Here is a 17029-nt window from a genome sequence, read left to right as displayed (position 1 = left end):
AGAATAAGCTCTTCGTGGTCCTGAACTAAATGAAATCTTTTATCCTGGGGGATTCAGTTCCCAGTGGATAACTCACAAGAACACATCTGACTGAAAGGTAAACTACATGTTAACTTTTTCCCCCCACATTTTCATGTTTCCCATAGGCACACAGTAATTGTAGAGAAACGCTTCTTTAAAAGGAGAGGGGGGAATGGAGAAGTGAAGGAGGATCCTAACCCCCCCCCCAATCGTTTTTCTCGTAAGAAAATTGCACTGGGGACTATTTTGCTGCTCCACGCAGAGCAACAAAATCAGTGAAAGTAACACGCCCTGCATGCTCTTTTCACAAAATAAAACTGCTGGGGTGGGGGGTGAGGAAATCAGGAGTCCTTTTTCCCTGCAACTTCTGTGTGGTTATGGGGATCGTAAAACCCATGAAAAAGGTATCACGTCAGAGGCGTAGGTATAAGGGGCAGGGACTGGGCCACGCACCAAGCACATGCCCGGGGAGGGGGGCCGAAAAGAGCCCTCTGACCCTTCACCCCACGCCCAAGCCAGCCTGAACCTTTTTCCAGTCCATAGAAAAAAGTAAGTGGGAAGGGGGTTAGGGTTAGAAAAAGGTAAGTGGGAGAGGGGTTAGGGTTTTGTGCCCCCCCCCACATGACCAGACATGGGTGACTCCATGTCTCTCTGGCAGGTACACCACTGGTTCTGTCATTTATTTTTGCTTAAAATATATTTGGTTTAACAGAAAGAAAACAACAACAACAGGGCCTAACACGGTCTTCAGTTGGCTTTTGGTTCTCCACAAAAACCACCAGAACCAAACTACACAATACAGGGGAGTAGGGGGAGAAGATGGAGCTCAGGGCAAAATGGTGCCATGGTGCCATGGTGCCTGGGTGCCTCCCCCCCCCCCCCAAAGCAGCCAAAGTCTTCCACAGGCCTGCCGGCCCCACAAGAGAAAGAGGCTGAAGTGGGCGGTCGGCTTCTCCCTGCGCTCCCTCTGACGTGGGGAGCTATGCTGCTAGCAGGCAGGGACGTGGCCGGGTCTGACGCCGCAGGGCAATGCAGAACCAGGCACCCAGTGGCGACAGGTAACACACTTGTTGCACCCAGGCAGAAGCAAGCTCACAGCAAGGCTTATATAGAGAACCTTGTTCAGGGGGCTGGGATTCTGTGAGAAGTTACTCCTCATCAGATGCAGAGACTTCTAATCTCCCATACCTTGCTGCCAAACGAGAACGCCTTCTTTGCTTCTGCAGTAGCAGCCTCTGCTTCTGCCTCCTATGCACAGCGGGCTCATCACTGGGTTCCCTAGGAGGATCTGCAGGCTCCTCCACCTATATGTCATCAGGCAGGGAAGGATTGGGCATTGGCTCTGCTGCCTAGTCTTCCCTAGGAGCAGCCAACTCTGCCTGCACTGTGTCCTCAGGTTCTGCCTCAGAGTCCTCTGTGTCCTGGTAAGTACCCAGGGGTCCGCTCATGACAGGAGCCATGTGACAGCTGCCTCCCATCGGTGGGAGGGAATAAAAGGCCGGCCCCTTTCAGAGGGCGTGCCAGACAGACCCGCCGAGCGCGCTCCACCTCCCGCCGCCCCGGCCCCATCCATGACTCAGGCCAGGCACACCTGCTGAGGGCCCAGGAGGAGCCAGGCTGGCTGCAGGAGCGCTGTGGCTGCCGGCCGGCTGTCAGGTGGGCACCCGTCCCGTCAGCTCTTGGGCCGGCCTCTGCTGCCTGGCCATGACTGTGGGCATGGCTCCCACCTCTATTGGAGACTGGGGGCATGGGGGCAGGGTGTGTGTGCCGGGGGGGATGTGTGCACAAAAACAAGGCCTTGCCCCTGGGCACCACTTTATGCCAGTACACTTCTGGACAGAACTCTATCTACTTCAGCAAAGGCATATTCCAAAAACATGCCCATCGATTTCCCAGATATTGCAAATGTAAGGGCAGGAAAGGGCATTTGGCAAAGGAGATTGATCAAGCAAAATGTGTGTTGTCTGACTCATTGCTTGCCTGCTGAGAGTTTCATCAAAAGCTCATCCAGGCAGTTCTGTACTTCTATCAGATTACTTATTTCTCTCATAATATGTAGCTTTACCTTAAGAGGACCATTCTGGGGTGGGGGTCCAACAACAATTGGGATCGTTAATAAGTGTACTTATTATTCTAGCCTGAATATTTAACTTTTGTCAATTCTAAATATATCCAAGACAAAAAATTTTTTTTACATTATCTGTTCATTTGGTTTTAGTCTGAGGAAGAATGGAATAGAAGATCAAACTTTTAAAAGATTTTTAAGAACTTATCCAGCCTGTAGCATTTAATTGTTTTTCCTTATAATTATCATTTTTAACTTCAGCTTTTCCTCCATGAAGCTGGGGACAACATACTTAATTCTTCCCAATGCCATATCATAAAAATATTTCATGCTAAAATTAAAGAAGGCATAGAAAATTTGCATAAGCCATGGGACAATCTCAATTATTCCAACATATTTGCTGTTGCCTTTCAATTGATGACATATTCATATAGGCTAAAAAGTTACATAGCAAGAGAGTGGAAAAATAATTGTTTGCAGATTTCTAAAAAGAGTTCACTGGATTTGATATGATCACCTTTTAACTGCCGTATAAACTCGTGTATAAGCCGACCCGTGTATAAGCTGAGGCACCTAATTTTACTGCCCAAACCTGGGAAAACTTATTGACTCAGGTATAAGCGGAGGGTGGGAAGCCGGGAGGCAGAGGGAACTCCTTATTTGGGCAGTGACATCAGGGGGAATCACTGCCGAAATAAGGAGCTGTCTGCCTGGCTTCAGCCAGTTGGAGAAAGTTTTGACAAAGCTATCTAGCTGAGTAGAGGGAGCTCACTTATTTGGGCAGTGACATCAGGGGGAGTCACTGCCCAAATAAGGAGCCTCCGCTCTGCCTGCTGGCTGGCTGTAGCTGGAGCTTTGTCAAGGCCAGCCAGCAGGCAAGAGCGAGCTCCTTATTTGGGCATGAGTCACTGCCAAATAAAATCCAGCCTCCCAGGCAACGATGACATCAGGAGTCACTGCCCAAATAAAGAGCTCCCTATGCCTGCCAGCTTAAATGGGCTGAGCTTTGTCAAACTTAGTAGAGCAGGCAGAGGGAGTTCCTTATTTGGGCAGTGACTCCCCCTGATGTCACTGCCCAAATAAGGAGCTCCCTCTGAAGGGTTTGAGGAAGCCCAGCCAGCCAGGGTGCCTCAGGGTTCCCCCTTAACCCTCAACAAGCAGCTTCCCAGGGGCAGGGAGGTTGTCCCGCCCCCACCTCCTTGTGATTTATAGAAAATGGTGACTCACGTATAAGCCGAGGGGGCTTTTCTCAGCCTTTAAATAGGGCTGAAAAACTCGGCTTATATGCGAGTATATACGGTATTATGTTATATGCTTATCTTTTGTTGTGTGCAATGAAAAATCTTGTTTAATCATGCTTTAAAGTATTTCTGCTGCTGTCTCTGGGCTTATTATTTTGTGTTCTGCTTTTCAAAATAAAATATAATTAGACGTGCTTAGCTACACAACTCAAAAAACATACAGATGTTCTAAATGCTCCCTTAACTTTCTTAACTATCCACTGTGGTTTTATTTTGGTGGTGTGGTTGGCAGGGGAGGCAAGGAAACAAGAAAGTCGTTCTCACATACTGCGTTGCTGCTGCTGAAAAAAATAAATGATGATGCACAGAAGCTGTTGTTAGCCATGGGGAAGAAAAAGACAGGTTCCCTTTCAACAGCAAACCACAACTGTGGGTTTGTTAAATCCTTCCTCCCAAATTTGACCAAGGTCCCACCCTTCCAACAGTTCTTTTTTTTTTCAAGCTTGGCAAATCTCCCAGAAACTCATCTAGTTGAATTCTTATAAAGGAAAAGGGCTTAACAAAGTGAGGCCATAATATTGCAACAGGCCCGCCAGCTCTGGTAGATATCCAGCCAAGACAAGAGATTAGAATTACATTTTAACAAAACATTCAACTCTGCGAAGTTATTCTTGCTTATGGCAATTCTAGGATGGATGTTTGATACTGAAGAAACTGTCCATTTCAGCTAAGAGAGGAAATATATTTCAGCTAAGAGAGGAAAAACATTCGACAATACATTAAGAGAGGAAAGTCAGAAAATGTTGACTTTCAGCTTGCTGGCTGGAAAATGTTTTTATTTATTTCCTGAAACAAACTGAAAATGAACACTATCTACAACATACTACCTGGCTAAACTGATAACCACAGTAATTTGATTTAATGAGTCTTCTTTGGCTTAAGAACCTAATTTGTTTTCTGAATCAGGATAGCTGATGGATATGTGTGTTCTGTAAGGATTGCACATTTACCAAGTAATGCCCAATACAGCATCTAGCTACTGGGGACAGAATCTGGCAGAAGTTCACATTCTTTACTTGCATCGTTAGCATACTGCTATTTGGTTAAGGTAGACTACTCAAAGCTCACCCCTGTTCTAAACCAATATCATGTACATTTAAAAATGTTTTTGCAACTTTATCCCACTTCAATCAATGCCCATCCAGAAAGCAATTCATGTCCTGCTTTAAATATTATCTCACTCCTTCCATGAGAAGACAATCCTGTATCTGTCTAGCCTGAATACTGATCCACGGTGCTTTGCAACTATATGCAAAACCATCCCCAAACCCTACCCACTATTACTTCAATATTTCCCATTCTATGGTCCAATAAAACTGTGATCAGAGAAACGCTGCATCAATATTACAAGGCTTTGTTATTTTTTTATTTTTTAAACCAGTACCACACTAGTGCCTCTACATGCTCGAAGAAGAAGAAGAAGAAGAAGAAGAAGAAGAAGAAGAGTTGGATTTATATCCCCCCTCTATGTGTTCTTTAAAGAAGAAGAAGAGGAAGAGTTGGATTTCTATCTCTCCTTTCTCTCCTATAGGAGACTCAAAGGGGCTTACAAACTCCTTTCCCTTCCCCCCCCCCCACAACAAATACCCTGTGAGGTAGGTGGGGCTGAGGGAGCTCAGAAGAACTGTGACTAGCCCAAAAGGAAAGGAAAAACAACAACTCATATATCCCTCCTCAGAGCAGAAGGAATGACAAATGCAGCGAAAGGAGTAAATGAGTGGAACTGGCACAATGGTCCTCAATATAAAGACTGAGAGCACTGCCTTAAACTACATAAGGTTAAATCATTTACAATCATTCCTAAGCATTATATATCTATGAAATATGAGACTAACCGCGCATTTTAGACAGAATGTGTAAGTTCACAGATGACACAAACATGGCAAGAAGGCTGACTTGACCCCAGCACTTCAGTTTTCTTAAGAGGAAACAATGATTTCCACTGATTTTCCCTCTCACTGCAGACTGAGAGTCCGAAGAAGAGGGCAGGAAGAGGGAATCAAGAGATCATCACCCACTGTTAAGCAAGTTAAGGACTTTTAAGTTTTCTTGACAGTTGAAACATAGATCTGTCTTCCTCCAAGCCATCAATGTATTCAAGAGCTCAATGCGAGCACATTTATAACAGCAGCTCCATTTTCAATCAGGCATATAAATTGCATAAAATCAACTGTCAAAAGGCAGAAAATATTTCCAAATGACCCAAGGTACAAGTACGTTTTGTCATAGTTTTTTAGTAGTTTACTGTGAAGAAACATAACTCTCCAGAAGGGTTATTCTGAGCAAGAACCAACTCAACTAGAAAGTGAATCTGTTCAGATACCCCAAATCATAGTACAACACTGTGCGATTGAGCCACATACTATCTCCTCCCCTCATGTGCTATGATTTCTTCCCTCCCTGTTTGTTGGTTTACCATGAAACCAGGAAGCTGCCCTATGCTGAATCAGGCTCTGACTCCAGCAAGGCCAGTATTGTCTCAGCCTGGCTACAGCTCTCCAGGGTTAGTAACAGAAGTAGGATCTTCTGCCTGGCAAGCAGTTGCTCCACCATTGAGCCACACCATTGAGCCCCTCTCCGTGGCTCAATGGTTTTCAGTTGTAAGTACATCCATAGTTTGCCCTGTTTTAATATATCAGCAAATCATGGATAGACAGCAAAGAGTGACACAAGGAAAACAGGACACTTGAGAGGAAGGACGGCGTGTGTAAGCCTGAGGTTTGTTCACACAGCTCCAAACAATGGCCTGGATCCAGACACACATTTGCCGGAGGAGTGCAACTTTCCTTCCTCTCCCCGTCTTGTGGCAGCCCAAAATGACATCAAAAATTCTGTTCTTAAACCCTTTCCTGCAGGAATAGGATTTTGGGCTGCTGCATGAAGGAGGGAAAGTCATCCTCTGCAGGTAGAAATCCCCGTGCCCACATAAACACTAATCTGGATCCCAGCATACGGCTTGATTTTATGTCTGACTGAGGCAACACTCCTAAGCAGGTCTACTCAAAAGCAAGTCCCATGGGCAGCCAGCGTGGTATAGTGGTTAAGAGCAGTGTACTATAATCTGGAGAAGCAGGTTTGATTCCCCACTCCTCCACAAGAGAGCAGACGCCTATCTGGTGAACCAGATTTTTTTCCCAACCTTTTATTCTGTTCAGCATAAAGAACCAAGAAGATGTAGGAATTAATTCACATCTTTCTGCATCTTCTTTTTGTTGAATGATTCACTGGGTCCTAGTGCCTGCCACCCTCTCCGTCTGATTTTCTTTTAGTGTTGGAGAATCGTATTTAAGCACTGCTTTCATCAGAAACATTGTGCCCTGCAGTATCAAACACAGAACTTTGATAAAATAGAATTTATATTGCCCCAGACAGCTATTAACAAGACTCTCCTTTTTGTAAATTTGTGCCTGCCATTTCTCTTTCCCATTCCTGCTGAGGAAAAGAAAATGGCAAGTGCAACTTTACAAAAAGGCGAGTTTTGCTAATAGACATTCAGGATAATATAAATGCTATTTTACAAAGTTCTGTGTTTGATACTGTAGGGCATAATGTTTTTGACAAAAGCAGATCTTAAATATGATTCTCTGACACTAAAAGGGAATCAGCACTATTTTGAATTGCGGTCATGCATGCTGCAACTTCCGCCAAAGCACGCACGACCACACTTAGATCTTTATCCTGAAAGGAGTATATCTTCCCGCTGGGTGAGCCTGGACTAGTCACAGTTCTCTCAGAACTCTCTCAGCCCCACCTACTCCACAAGGCGTCTGTTGTGGGGAGTGGAAGGGAAAGGAGTTTGTAAGCAGCCTTGAATCTCCTTACAGGAAAGGTATAAATCCAAACTCTTCTTATTGTTCCTAAGAAAGTGTCCTTCTCTCTATCTCTAGTTAAACAGAAAATTAAAAAACCCCAACATCTCTATGTTTCCCCCCCATCAACACTCCCTTATATGGCTGCATCCACTGTTTGGAAGTGGCTAGGCAGACTTGCAACTATGTGTGAAGAATCTGAAAATAGATACTATTTGAAATCACGAAGCACAAAAGTATCTTTTGGGCTGAAAAAGTGGCATGAAAAGTAACTGGAAGACAGCAACTACAATCAGAACCTGATAACAGAGCATTACTGATGAAAGTATCACTCCCAAATTAGTATAACTATTAGTTATTTGCTTGTGTAGCAATCAGCTATTGCTTTTGAGAATCTAAAACACTTGAGTTTTTACTGTTTTAGAAGTCATGCAGCACACACTGAAACTTCTAAATAGAAAATTTATATTATTAAGAACATAAGAACAGTCTACAGTGGTACCTTGAAAATCGACGCCTTCGATAATTGTCGATTTCAGTAATCAACGATTGCCAGGCGCCGATTTCCGCACTTGAAAATCGTCGGTTGCCTCGATTTTCGGCGGCCGCTGAGGGTACACAAACATTGTTGCATGTATGCAAATGGCACTGCATGTGAGCAAACGGCGTCCCTCAAAATACACCATTTTCGGAAATCACCGATAATCTCCGGACGGATTATCGGCAATTTTCGAGGTACCACCGTACTGGATCAGACCAATCAGCCATCAATTCCAGCATCCTCACATAGCGGCCAACCAGTTGCCCTGGGTGATATACAATTATTAGATCACCATTCATAACTAATAAATTACTAATGCATCTTTTGGTATGACAGAGTTTGGCAGAAACCATTAAATGACAGTTGAAGGAGAAAGGACAGCACAAGCTTAACAACAGTTTTCAGGAAGTGGTAGTGGAAGATGACCACAGCTCAGTCAGCTTTGTGTAAGAAGGCAGTTGCTTACAGGTTGGCAGCCCCAATAGCATCAGCACATGTCACACAGTTGCTGAACAGTAGCTGATGAAGCTATTCCCTGCCTTTACCGCCATCTCCACCAATTGCTTACTATATCTTGTCTCACAGAAAAACAGAACCTCAATGATGAATTAATCTGCAGCCACTTCCTGGACCTTCTGTGCATTGAAAGGAGGTAGTAGCTATCTTTGGGCACCAGGAAAAAAATGATGAAATTGGAAGGTTTAAGTTTTGAAAAACCAATGGGTGGAAAAGAATCCCCAGATGAGCCCAAGGAGAATGCAGTTAAAACTGCTGTGGTAGCCCAAGGAATTCCAGAGATACAGACATTCTTACTTGAGGCAGCCATTTTGGAAAAATTGGGAGGGGGTGTCCGAATTTCACAAAAAACGATTAGTGGGGGAGAATCCCCAGAGGCCAATTAGCAGAATGCAGGTAAAACTGTTGTGATTGCCCAAGGGATTCCAGAGATACAGGTGGTTTTACCCATTGCAGCCATTTTAAATCAGGACTTTTTTTCCACAGCAGAAGCACACTGCTTTCACTTTCTCCAAACAATGCAGAACCACATTTTTATCTTTTAGTGGGACAGATTACAGTAAGAACGTGCTTTCCCTTTCCTCTGACTGCTTCACAGAAGTGGCTGGGAGCTCTTGCAGAACCATCTAACTGCTTGTTTTTGGCAACACCACAAAATAAACATCCAATGGAATATTTAAGAGTATTTCAAAACTGTACAAATATTAGTAGGATTTTCCTGTTTTGCATAGAGATCTCTATTTAAAAAAGCATAATTTTGGTTTAATTGTTTTTTTTAAAGATGCAGGTAAAAGAGAAACCAAATCTAGCACCTTGTAAAGCAACACCCTCAGTATAACACTAACTTAATAATAATGCACTGTCTTAAGACAAAAGTATAAACTTTTACTTCAATTTGATACAGAAACGGAACAAGTGAAAACATATATGGTTAGATAGATGCAAAATTTCGAAGAAGAAATATCTTTTCAACAATGGGAAGCCCCATGGATGAAAGGCATCAAATTTACAGTACACTAAACATTAAAAGAAAATCGGTATAAGATGTTTTATTGGTTGTATATCACTGCAAAGGACATTGAAAAGATGGACAAAAATTATATTGGGAAATGCTGTAAATGTAAAGAAGTGTACGGTTCTTTTCATGATATGTGGAGGTTGTGTGGAAAAAACTTTTAAATGTTAGAAAACTATTCATGCAGAAATACAGAAAATTTTGAAAATCATGTTATTAGGCATAGTATCAAAAATATCCCAAACGTCACAGAATAATTGTTTCAATATTTGATAACAGTGGCTAGTACTTGCCACAAAATAGAAGGCTGAAGAATGCCCTAGCCAAGAAGACTGGGAAAACAAATTAACAGAATATGTGAAAATGGAAAAGTTAACCAATTTTGTGAATAAGAGACAAATGGAAAATGTTCTATTCATAATATTTCCAAAAATAAGAATAACAATGAAAAGCAACATATGGGTGAAACGATGGATTTATCTTATTAATAACTTTTAGAATACAGAAAATATTGTATTTAAAATGGATCAAAGGGGGAAAGATGAATGGATAACAGATAATTGTATTTTATGCTGGTTATCATTTGACAATACGAATAATATCAAGTGAGAAAAGATTTATTTTGGCATATAAGAGGCTACTTTTAAAATAGTTAATATGGATAATTAGTTGTTTCACACAATAATGAACAAGACTATGAACATAGAAACAGACCTTAAAAATGTACCTATACAGATTTCGCTGATTCCAAGAATTTATAAAATTGTTCATTTAGTCTTCATTCATGACCAGTCATCTCATGATAAATGTAATTACAATAAATTACTGAGGAGCAGCCATGTTATTGAAGCCAAAAGAATAATCTTGTGGCATCTTCAAGACTAATGAATTAAATTTTTGAGAGTTGGCGCCTGCATCATCAGAGACATTAAATGTCTGTGTTAAATTGACTGAAAGATTTATACCCAACATTACAAATAACAGAAAGGTGATGAAAGTTTAGAAGGCACAGTTACCCAGGACAATTTGTATGACATTACACTGCAGAACACAGATTAAAACAAGCTTCTGTCAAAGGAGTACACCATTCCACTCAAACTGAGTATCAACCAAGATGAACTGATAAAACAGAATGAATACAAAAAAGGTTATACAGAAGTCTGTTAAGGACAATTACTTTTCATAGTGAGCTAGCCATCCCAAGTCCCTACTGTGTCGGGGTCTGACAACATTAAATCTGCATAACAAATCGCAGCTAGAGTTGCAGCTAGAGTCTCTTTTTAAAACTTTTCTGCAGAGGTATAAACATTTAATGAACGTCCAAGGAAACTGAAATGCCTCCCCACAGGTTTCTAAACATTTCCATTTTTAACGTCTGACATGTCATTTATTCTCTTGCACACAGACTGTCTAATTTGACCAATGCAAATGGCAGAGGGCCTTGTTTGCATGTGATATCATTATATCACACCTTGTAACTGGACCTTTTGAATTATTTCTACTTAGGCTCTCAAAGCAGTTGTTTGAAGTAATTTCCCTTCTGCTTTCATACTCTGTATTTTTGGTTGCCCACTTCTGTCAAATGAACACTTCATGAATCTGATGAATTGAATTCTGACTCACTCACAGTTCAATCTAGAGCTGTAAGACAGGCAGGGATAGTGCCACTTCGGCGCCACTCTGCCCACTCCAAAGGGCTTTCCCGTGGTGTGGGAAGTCTGAAAAAGTTTTTTTAAAAAACACCCTCCCCTTTGAATCTTCCATAGGCGAGAACAGAGATATGCCACAAAAATTGTGGGGAATCTCTGCTGGGGATTCTACTGGTGCACTGAAGCCGAGCGGGCTCTGGAGGCAAGAGCCGTTCACACAGGAGGTGCTGCTGCAAGGTTTTTGCAAAGCGGCGCCTTCGGGCCAGCGCTGTGCGAACAGCACTGGCGTGAGGGCGCCACTTTCGGCCCCTCCGGTGTGTGCAAGGCACTTACCTCAGGGTGGCTGCAAAGACACGCCCAAGCTGCCCTCTGACCCACGGGGGTCGGAGGACAGCGTGGGCATGTCTGTGCAGCCGCCTGGAGCTGAACGAGACGGCAAGGTAAGTGCCTTGCACACACCCTGGGCGGCTCCGTGTGGAGCCGCCCCTGCGGGCAGCGTCGGCATCAGGGCTGCCCGCGCGTGACTGTGCGAGCAGTCCCAACGCCCCACCGGCTTAATTTAAGCCAGTGGGACGCCCCTGCTGCTGGCTGTGCGGAAACAGCCTAAATGAAGTTGGCCTTGCCCTCAGAAACCCATTCCTCCACACCGACATAGCTAGGAATGGTGTGGGAGCGTTAGCCCAGATATGGGCATTGCGGCTGGGCATCCCAGGACCCTTCAGCAGTTGGTCTCTGGCAGATTTGCCCCTACGCTGGCGTAAGTGCCCTGGGGAGGGCAAATCTGCCAGCGTAAGCCTGTACCTCTTCCAGAGAGGGATTCCCCCCCCTTTGGATTGGGCTGCCCAGCTCATGCCATAATTTGTTAGTCTTCAAGGTGCCACACACCCATTATTTTGGATGCAATTATGTTGTTAAAGCTGAACTATGTAAATTGATTACATTAGTTCAAACAGGCTGAGCTCTGACACGAATTCAGCACTCCATCAATTAAGTCAACTTTATGAAATATGTCCAAGTTTGCTAGCCTGAATTCCTTTCTGTCCACAATGTTTTCACCTAATGTTTTCATTGAGATATTAGTAAAAACATTTGTCAAATTACAGCAAAATATTTTATTTCACACCATATGGGGTAGGAAAATACTGGTTTTCACACATCCTGTTGTAGTAGAGTTTGGTGCAATACAGTGAAGGCACAAACCATGCTGAAGTAGTATGTAGAAGAGATATCGCAGTGCCTGATGGTTTGCATCAAATAATATATGAAATGCTCACAGAGGGTAGATTTCCATACTGTGATAACTCCTGGACACCCTTCTACCCTGGCCCATGTGCCACCATAGCGCTCTGGGAAACAGAGAGATGACTCAGCGTTGTGCCTCTCCCATGCAAGGCTGGAGACAGTGTCCCACTGTGCCAACGGCATCAAAGGACCAGGCTGCCTATGAACATGCAGAAAACCCAGGATCAATTCAGAAGCAATGAAAGGATGTTAGTAAGGGAGCACGTCATAAGGATATCTACACACATGAAGGGAGAAATGTTATGAGCGGATGAGAAGAAACAGCAGGAAAAGGAGCAATGTTTACAGGTAAAGGACAGGTGTTGATTTAATCTGCTAGCTTTACCTCTCAAAATTGCTCATTTTAAATAGTGCAACCCTTACAGATACTAAGAATATTCATCTGCTGTAGGACTTGATTCCCCACTCTGCAAGAAAGTGATCAAGTTATTTCTAAACCAAATTTTCCTCTAAATGCTTTGAAAGTTTTCCCCCAGAGAGGGTTACCACCATATTATACCTGATACAGATCTTAACTAAAATTAAGCAATTTACTCACTGCTGCTTTTTTTGGCCCCCACAGTCTGACCATCCTCAAGTGAGTTTGAGCCCACCGAAGAGCTATCTTGACTGTCCTGATGGGGCAGCTGAAGAAATCCTTCACTTGACTCGGAGCGGGTGGGTGTCAGAGTAAGAGACTTGAGTCGTTCTCGGTTAACATCCTTCTTAGATTTTATCAACTTCCTCATTTTCAGAGTAATCCAATTACCCCTCCTTTCAAATACATAAACAGAAATACTAATTTTAGAATCACATTTAGACTCTCACTGACCCTCTGCCATTGGTATTAAAAATTATTTATCTAACACGCACAGATATGTTTCTGACAGACTTGTAGAACTGAATCACCTTCAAGAAGAAAGGTATTTTTTTTCAAATTTGTGATGACATGTTACCTTCTTGGTGGTGACGGTTCATAAAACTTATACTGATCCATAATCTTTTCTTCCAGTTTCTCTTTTTGTCTTCTTAATTCATTTAGCTTGTCTCTGTGAAGAAATGTAGATATACATTTCAAGCGTTGTTTATATTTACACAACCTTTCTTTTTCTGTGAATTTCACGTTCAAGCATTTTAGGGCCTTTTTAGACTTAAAAAAATTCTATCACTCTAATGCCAATATTTGATTTTTAGAAAATCTGATGCATTGTGCAGAATGTGGATAAGTAAGATTAAAATCAGCACTTTAAACCAAGCCTGGAAACACACTGGAAGCTAGTGCACTTGGTTTAATATATTTCATTAAGGCTTAGGTATCATTTTAGCTGCTGCTTTCTGAACCAGTTGAAGCTTCTAGATAGCCTTCAAAGGAAGCCCTGCAAAGAAAACATTTCAGCAAGTCCAACCTTGAATCTTTTGAGAGATTTTTTTTTTTATTTTTAAGAAGGTCATTAGAGACTAAATACTCCCTGTGGAACCACTCTAGTCTAACAGCATATATGTATATTTTAAAATGAAAAATGAACATGAACTCCCTTCTCTCAGGAATGCCCTACCGTTTAAGGCCGAATCGCCACCAGGAAATTCAAACCAAGATCAAACCAAGCTTGAAAATAAACTGCACCTTTTCATCGAGGTTTCAACCTCCCCACCATAGCAAGTTTCCAGTGGGGACATCTAGGCCTATCTCAGATTCAAAAAATGTAACAATCCCCACTACCACGTGATCGGCTTGGCGGGTCTCTCCTGATTGGCTGTTGAGGCAGGACCTTTTTTCTCCTGGAAAAATGTGGTCACGTTATGATGTCATCATGTCAGCACGTCTCCCCCGCCCAAGTTTCTGGTTGGTTATCGTTCTCTCGTGCTCTCAAGAGAACAGCACCGCGCGCACTGACTGGTTGTGAGGCATTTGTGTCACGCTCCACAGTGGGAAATTTGAACCAGGATTAGATCCCCAATCCTCCCCTCAAAACTGAATCGAAGACGTGTTTTTTGAAAAAGTAGTACTTTCAAGCAGGTTCGGCAAGGACACGGGATAAGGGGGAGAATGAGCACCAGAACCGGGATGAATCCGTGTTCGTCGATCAGGCAGTGGGGAGTTCTTCCTGAATGCAAGATATTTCACATGAATATCACACAATTAATTGACTGTGGGGAATTGGTCTAAGAAATCTTAATCTTTCATTCAATTTTTTGTTTTGTGAAGGCTGTGTACTCCCTTTCTCAAGCAATGATAGATCCATCTCTTTCTTCTTTGTGTTAAAAATTGAGTCATTAGTAAAAAAAACTATTGTTAATAAGAATGTCCCTCGCAGGAAGACCAGCCTGCAATCAAGTCAGTTTGCTGGATTATTATGCCATTGGTAATTTGTAATGCTCCTTAAAAATATATTGCAAATGATATTATTAAACAGTCATGGTATAGTCTCACATATATCTATATCTAAAGAGAAGGAGTTTCGGAGTATCCTAACCTTTCTAAAAACTACAAATGTTTTTTAAAACATTAATCACTGATTTCCATTTGATGATCCAATTGCAATTATGTCATATACAAATGGATCACCTTTTTAAGATACTCACATATACTGTCTCTGTTCAACATGGAAGAGATCTTTACTTTCCATATTCTGCTCCAATAGTGTTCTATTTTGCAGCATTAATGTTTGGATTTGATCCAACAAATGCCTGTTTTCTTCCTCCAAGTTTCCTTTTAATTGGCTAAGCAACTGTTAAAAATACAAAATGCTGTATTTTAGTAAAAGCAATACCTGCACTACTTGTATTCTATGCAATATAGAAAGATTTGGAAGACAAATATTACAATAAAGGGTTACATTTGGACAATTTACTTGCTGTCCATGGTCTTTATTCTAAGCTAAGTGGGAGCCTTGCAGTTCCAGTTCAGGTCTTGAAGAAGGAATCACTGGGGCCAGGGTCAGGAACAACCACCAGGTGTCTCACTTACTACATGGCTTTCATGACGTACCCAGTCCTCATTCCTCAGTAATGTTCAACAACAGCCACATCACAAAAGTCAGTGTGATATAGTGGGTAGAGCTTCAGATTCTGATCTGGGAGACCCAGTAGCCCTGTTTGCGTGTTCTAGTGAACAGAGTTACATCCTGTCTATAAATGTGAACTTTACAAATGAAACCAGGTGGGGACCAGATGGATAAATGTGGGGTTTCTATCCCACATTCAGCTGTATATGCATTGACTGTAACATGAGATTACTCAACGTACATGCAAAGAAAAAACTATACATATGTTCACTATCACTTGTGAACAGGGCTTGTTTCAAATCCGCATGCTGTCACAGAAGCTCACTGGATAACCTTGGGTTGGTCACACACTCTCAGTCTAAGCTACCTCACAGGGTTGGTATGAGGGCAAAATGGAGGGCAGCGGAACTGTGTGAGCTGCTTTGGATCCCCATTGGGGAGAAAGGCAGGGAGTACACTAAGTAAATAAATAACAAATGTAGCTGGGGGAGCAGATAAAAGGCAGGCTGGTCGGTGGATGGGAGGGACAGAAGGATGCATGGAATGATGAGGGTACACTGGCTTCAAGAAGACACAAAGAGGAGATATTGTGGATGGAGGATACAGAAAAAAGTGAGGTGACCTCTACAAGACCTTGAAGATTCCCTAATATGCAACAGGGTCTGGACCATCAGCATTTTAAAACTTGGTCAGAGTTTCCCCAGGGAGAGGTTGCCAGGGAGGGAAAGAGGCTAAAGACAGTGGGCAGATAAAAGTAGGGCAGGTTTTAGGTGGAAAGGAAAGAAGAAAGCAAAACAAGCAAGAAGCTATGGGGACTTTCATGGAAGGAAAAGAAGAAATAGTGGGGGAGGGATTACTCTCTGCTAGTCCTTGAGGATCCTCCACTTGTCCTATCTAATTACTGAGTAAGAACTGAACTTGCTCCTGACTCCCAAAGGTCTGACAATGCAGTAAGATACTAACTTGAAATAAAGTTCAATAAACATGGATTTAAATAAGATGGTAGTTCTATAGAAATATTTCAGAGCACTTCCTCGGGGCACACCTGACTAAGCAGAATTACATACTAAACATGTTCCTTACTTCTACAAAGCCATCTTCAAAATCAGTAAAATTTGCTGTTCTAGCAGTTTCAGCATGTCACACAGATATAGACTAAGTCTAAGAAAGCTGCTATATGCATTTTATGGGAACTCACAGTGCTGTAATGAAGATTTTTTTAAAATAATCCAAACATATTACCTCACACTGATTATTCAATTTTGTATGCTTAATGTCCAGTTGTTGGTACTGTTCTTTGAGCTTGGAAAAGTCAGCTTCTAATCTTGTTTGTTCCAGTTTAGAACTGTTCAGAAGTGTTTTCAAATTCTTATGATCCACTTGGAGACCTTCATTCTCTCTCAAAAGTTGGGTATATGTATGATTTAACCTGTAATTCAAATGATTACAAAGAGAAATTAAAGAGTTTAAATACGTTTATATAGAATTCTAATTGGTCAAATTCATAAATGTTAGTGAAATAAAACTGTGCATGTTGACACATTCATGTTAAATTAATGGCAGCAAAAGAAACAGGAAATATTATACATTTTACATTACATCACATTTTACATTATACATTACATTACATTTACATTATACATTCTACTTCAAATTTTTACGTTCAAGTTTTTTTAATTAATGTGGATTTATTTCTTAACAGTGTTAGTTTTCTTATAGCTGTATCATCCCAAATTCTTAACAGCCAGTCCATTTCAATGGAAATTATTTTTCATTCCCAATAAACAGCCACCATTTTAAGTGCAGTCCTAAAGTTTAAATTCCAT

The 17029-nt window shown here is 41.9% G+C and overlaps 1 protein-coding gene across 11 annotated transcripts in view; it reads right to left on the bottom strand.

The window, feature by feature from the left end:
* The window catches only part of CCDC88A (coiled-coil domain containing 88A), a 117249-nt gene that overhangs the window by 20130 nt on the left and 80090 nt on the right, over positions 1–17029 (bottom strand). For all 11 annotated transcript variants that reach the window (XM_048518313.1, XM_048518320.1, XM_048518327.1 and 8 more), the window contains 4 exons: positions 16446–16632; positions 14782–14927; positions 13155–13247; positions 12758–12972 (listed from right to left, as the gene is read on the bottom strand). In XM_048518313.1, the coding sequence (XP_048374270.1) occupies positions 12758–12972; positions 13155–13247; positions 14782–14927; positions 16446–16632 (641 nt within the window). The remainder of the gene's footprint in view (positions 1–12757; positions 12973–13154; positions 13248–14781; positions 14928–16445; positions 16633–17029) is intronic.

Source organism: Sphaerodactylus townsendi, linkage group LG01 (genome assembly GCF_021028975.2).
Source record: "Sphaerodactylus townsendi isolate TG3544 linkage group LG01, MPM_Stown_v2.3, whole genome shotgun sequence".
Classification (NCBI taxonomy): domain Eukaryota; kingdom Metazoa; phylum Chordata; class Lepidosauria; order Squamata; family Sphaerodactylidae; genus Sphaerodactylus; species Sphaerodactylus townsendi.
The sequence above is the reverse complement of the archived record's forward strand: the minus strand, read 5'-3'. Positions and strand labels throughout refer to the sequence as shown.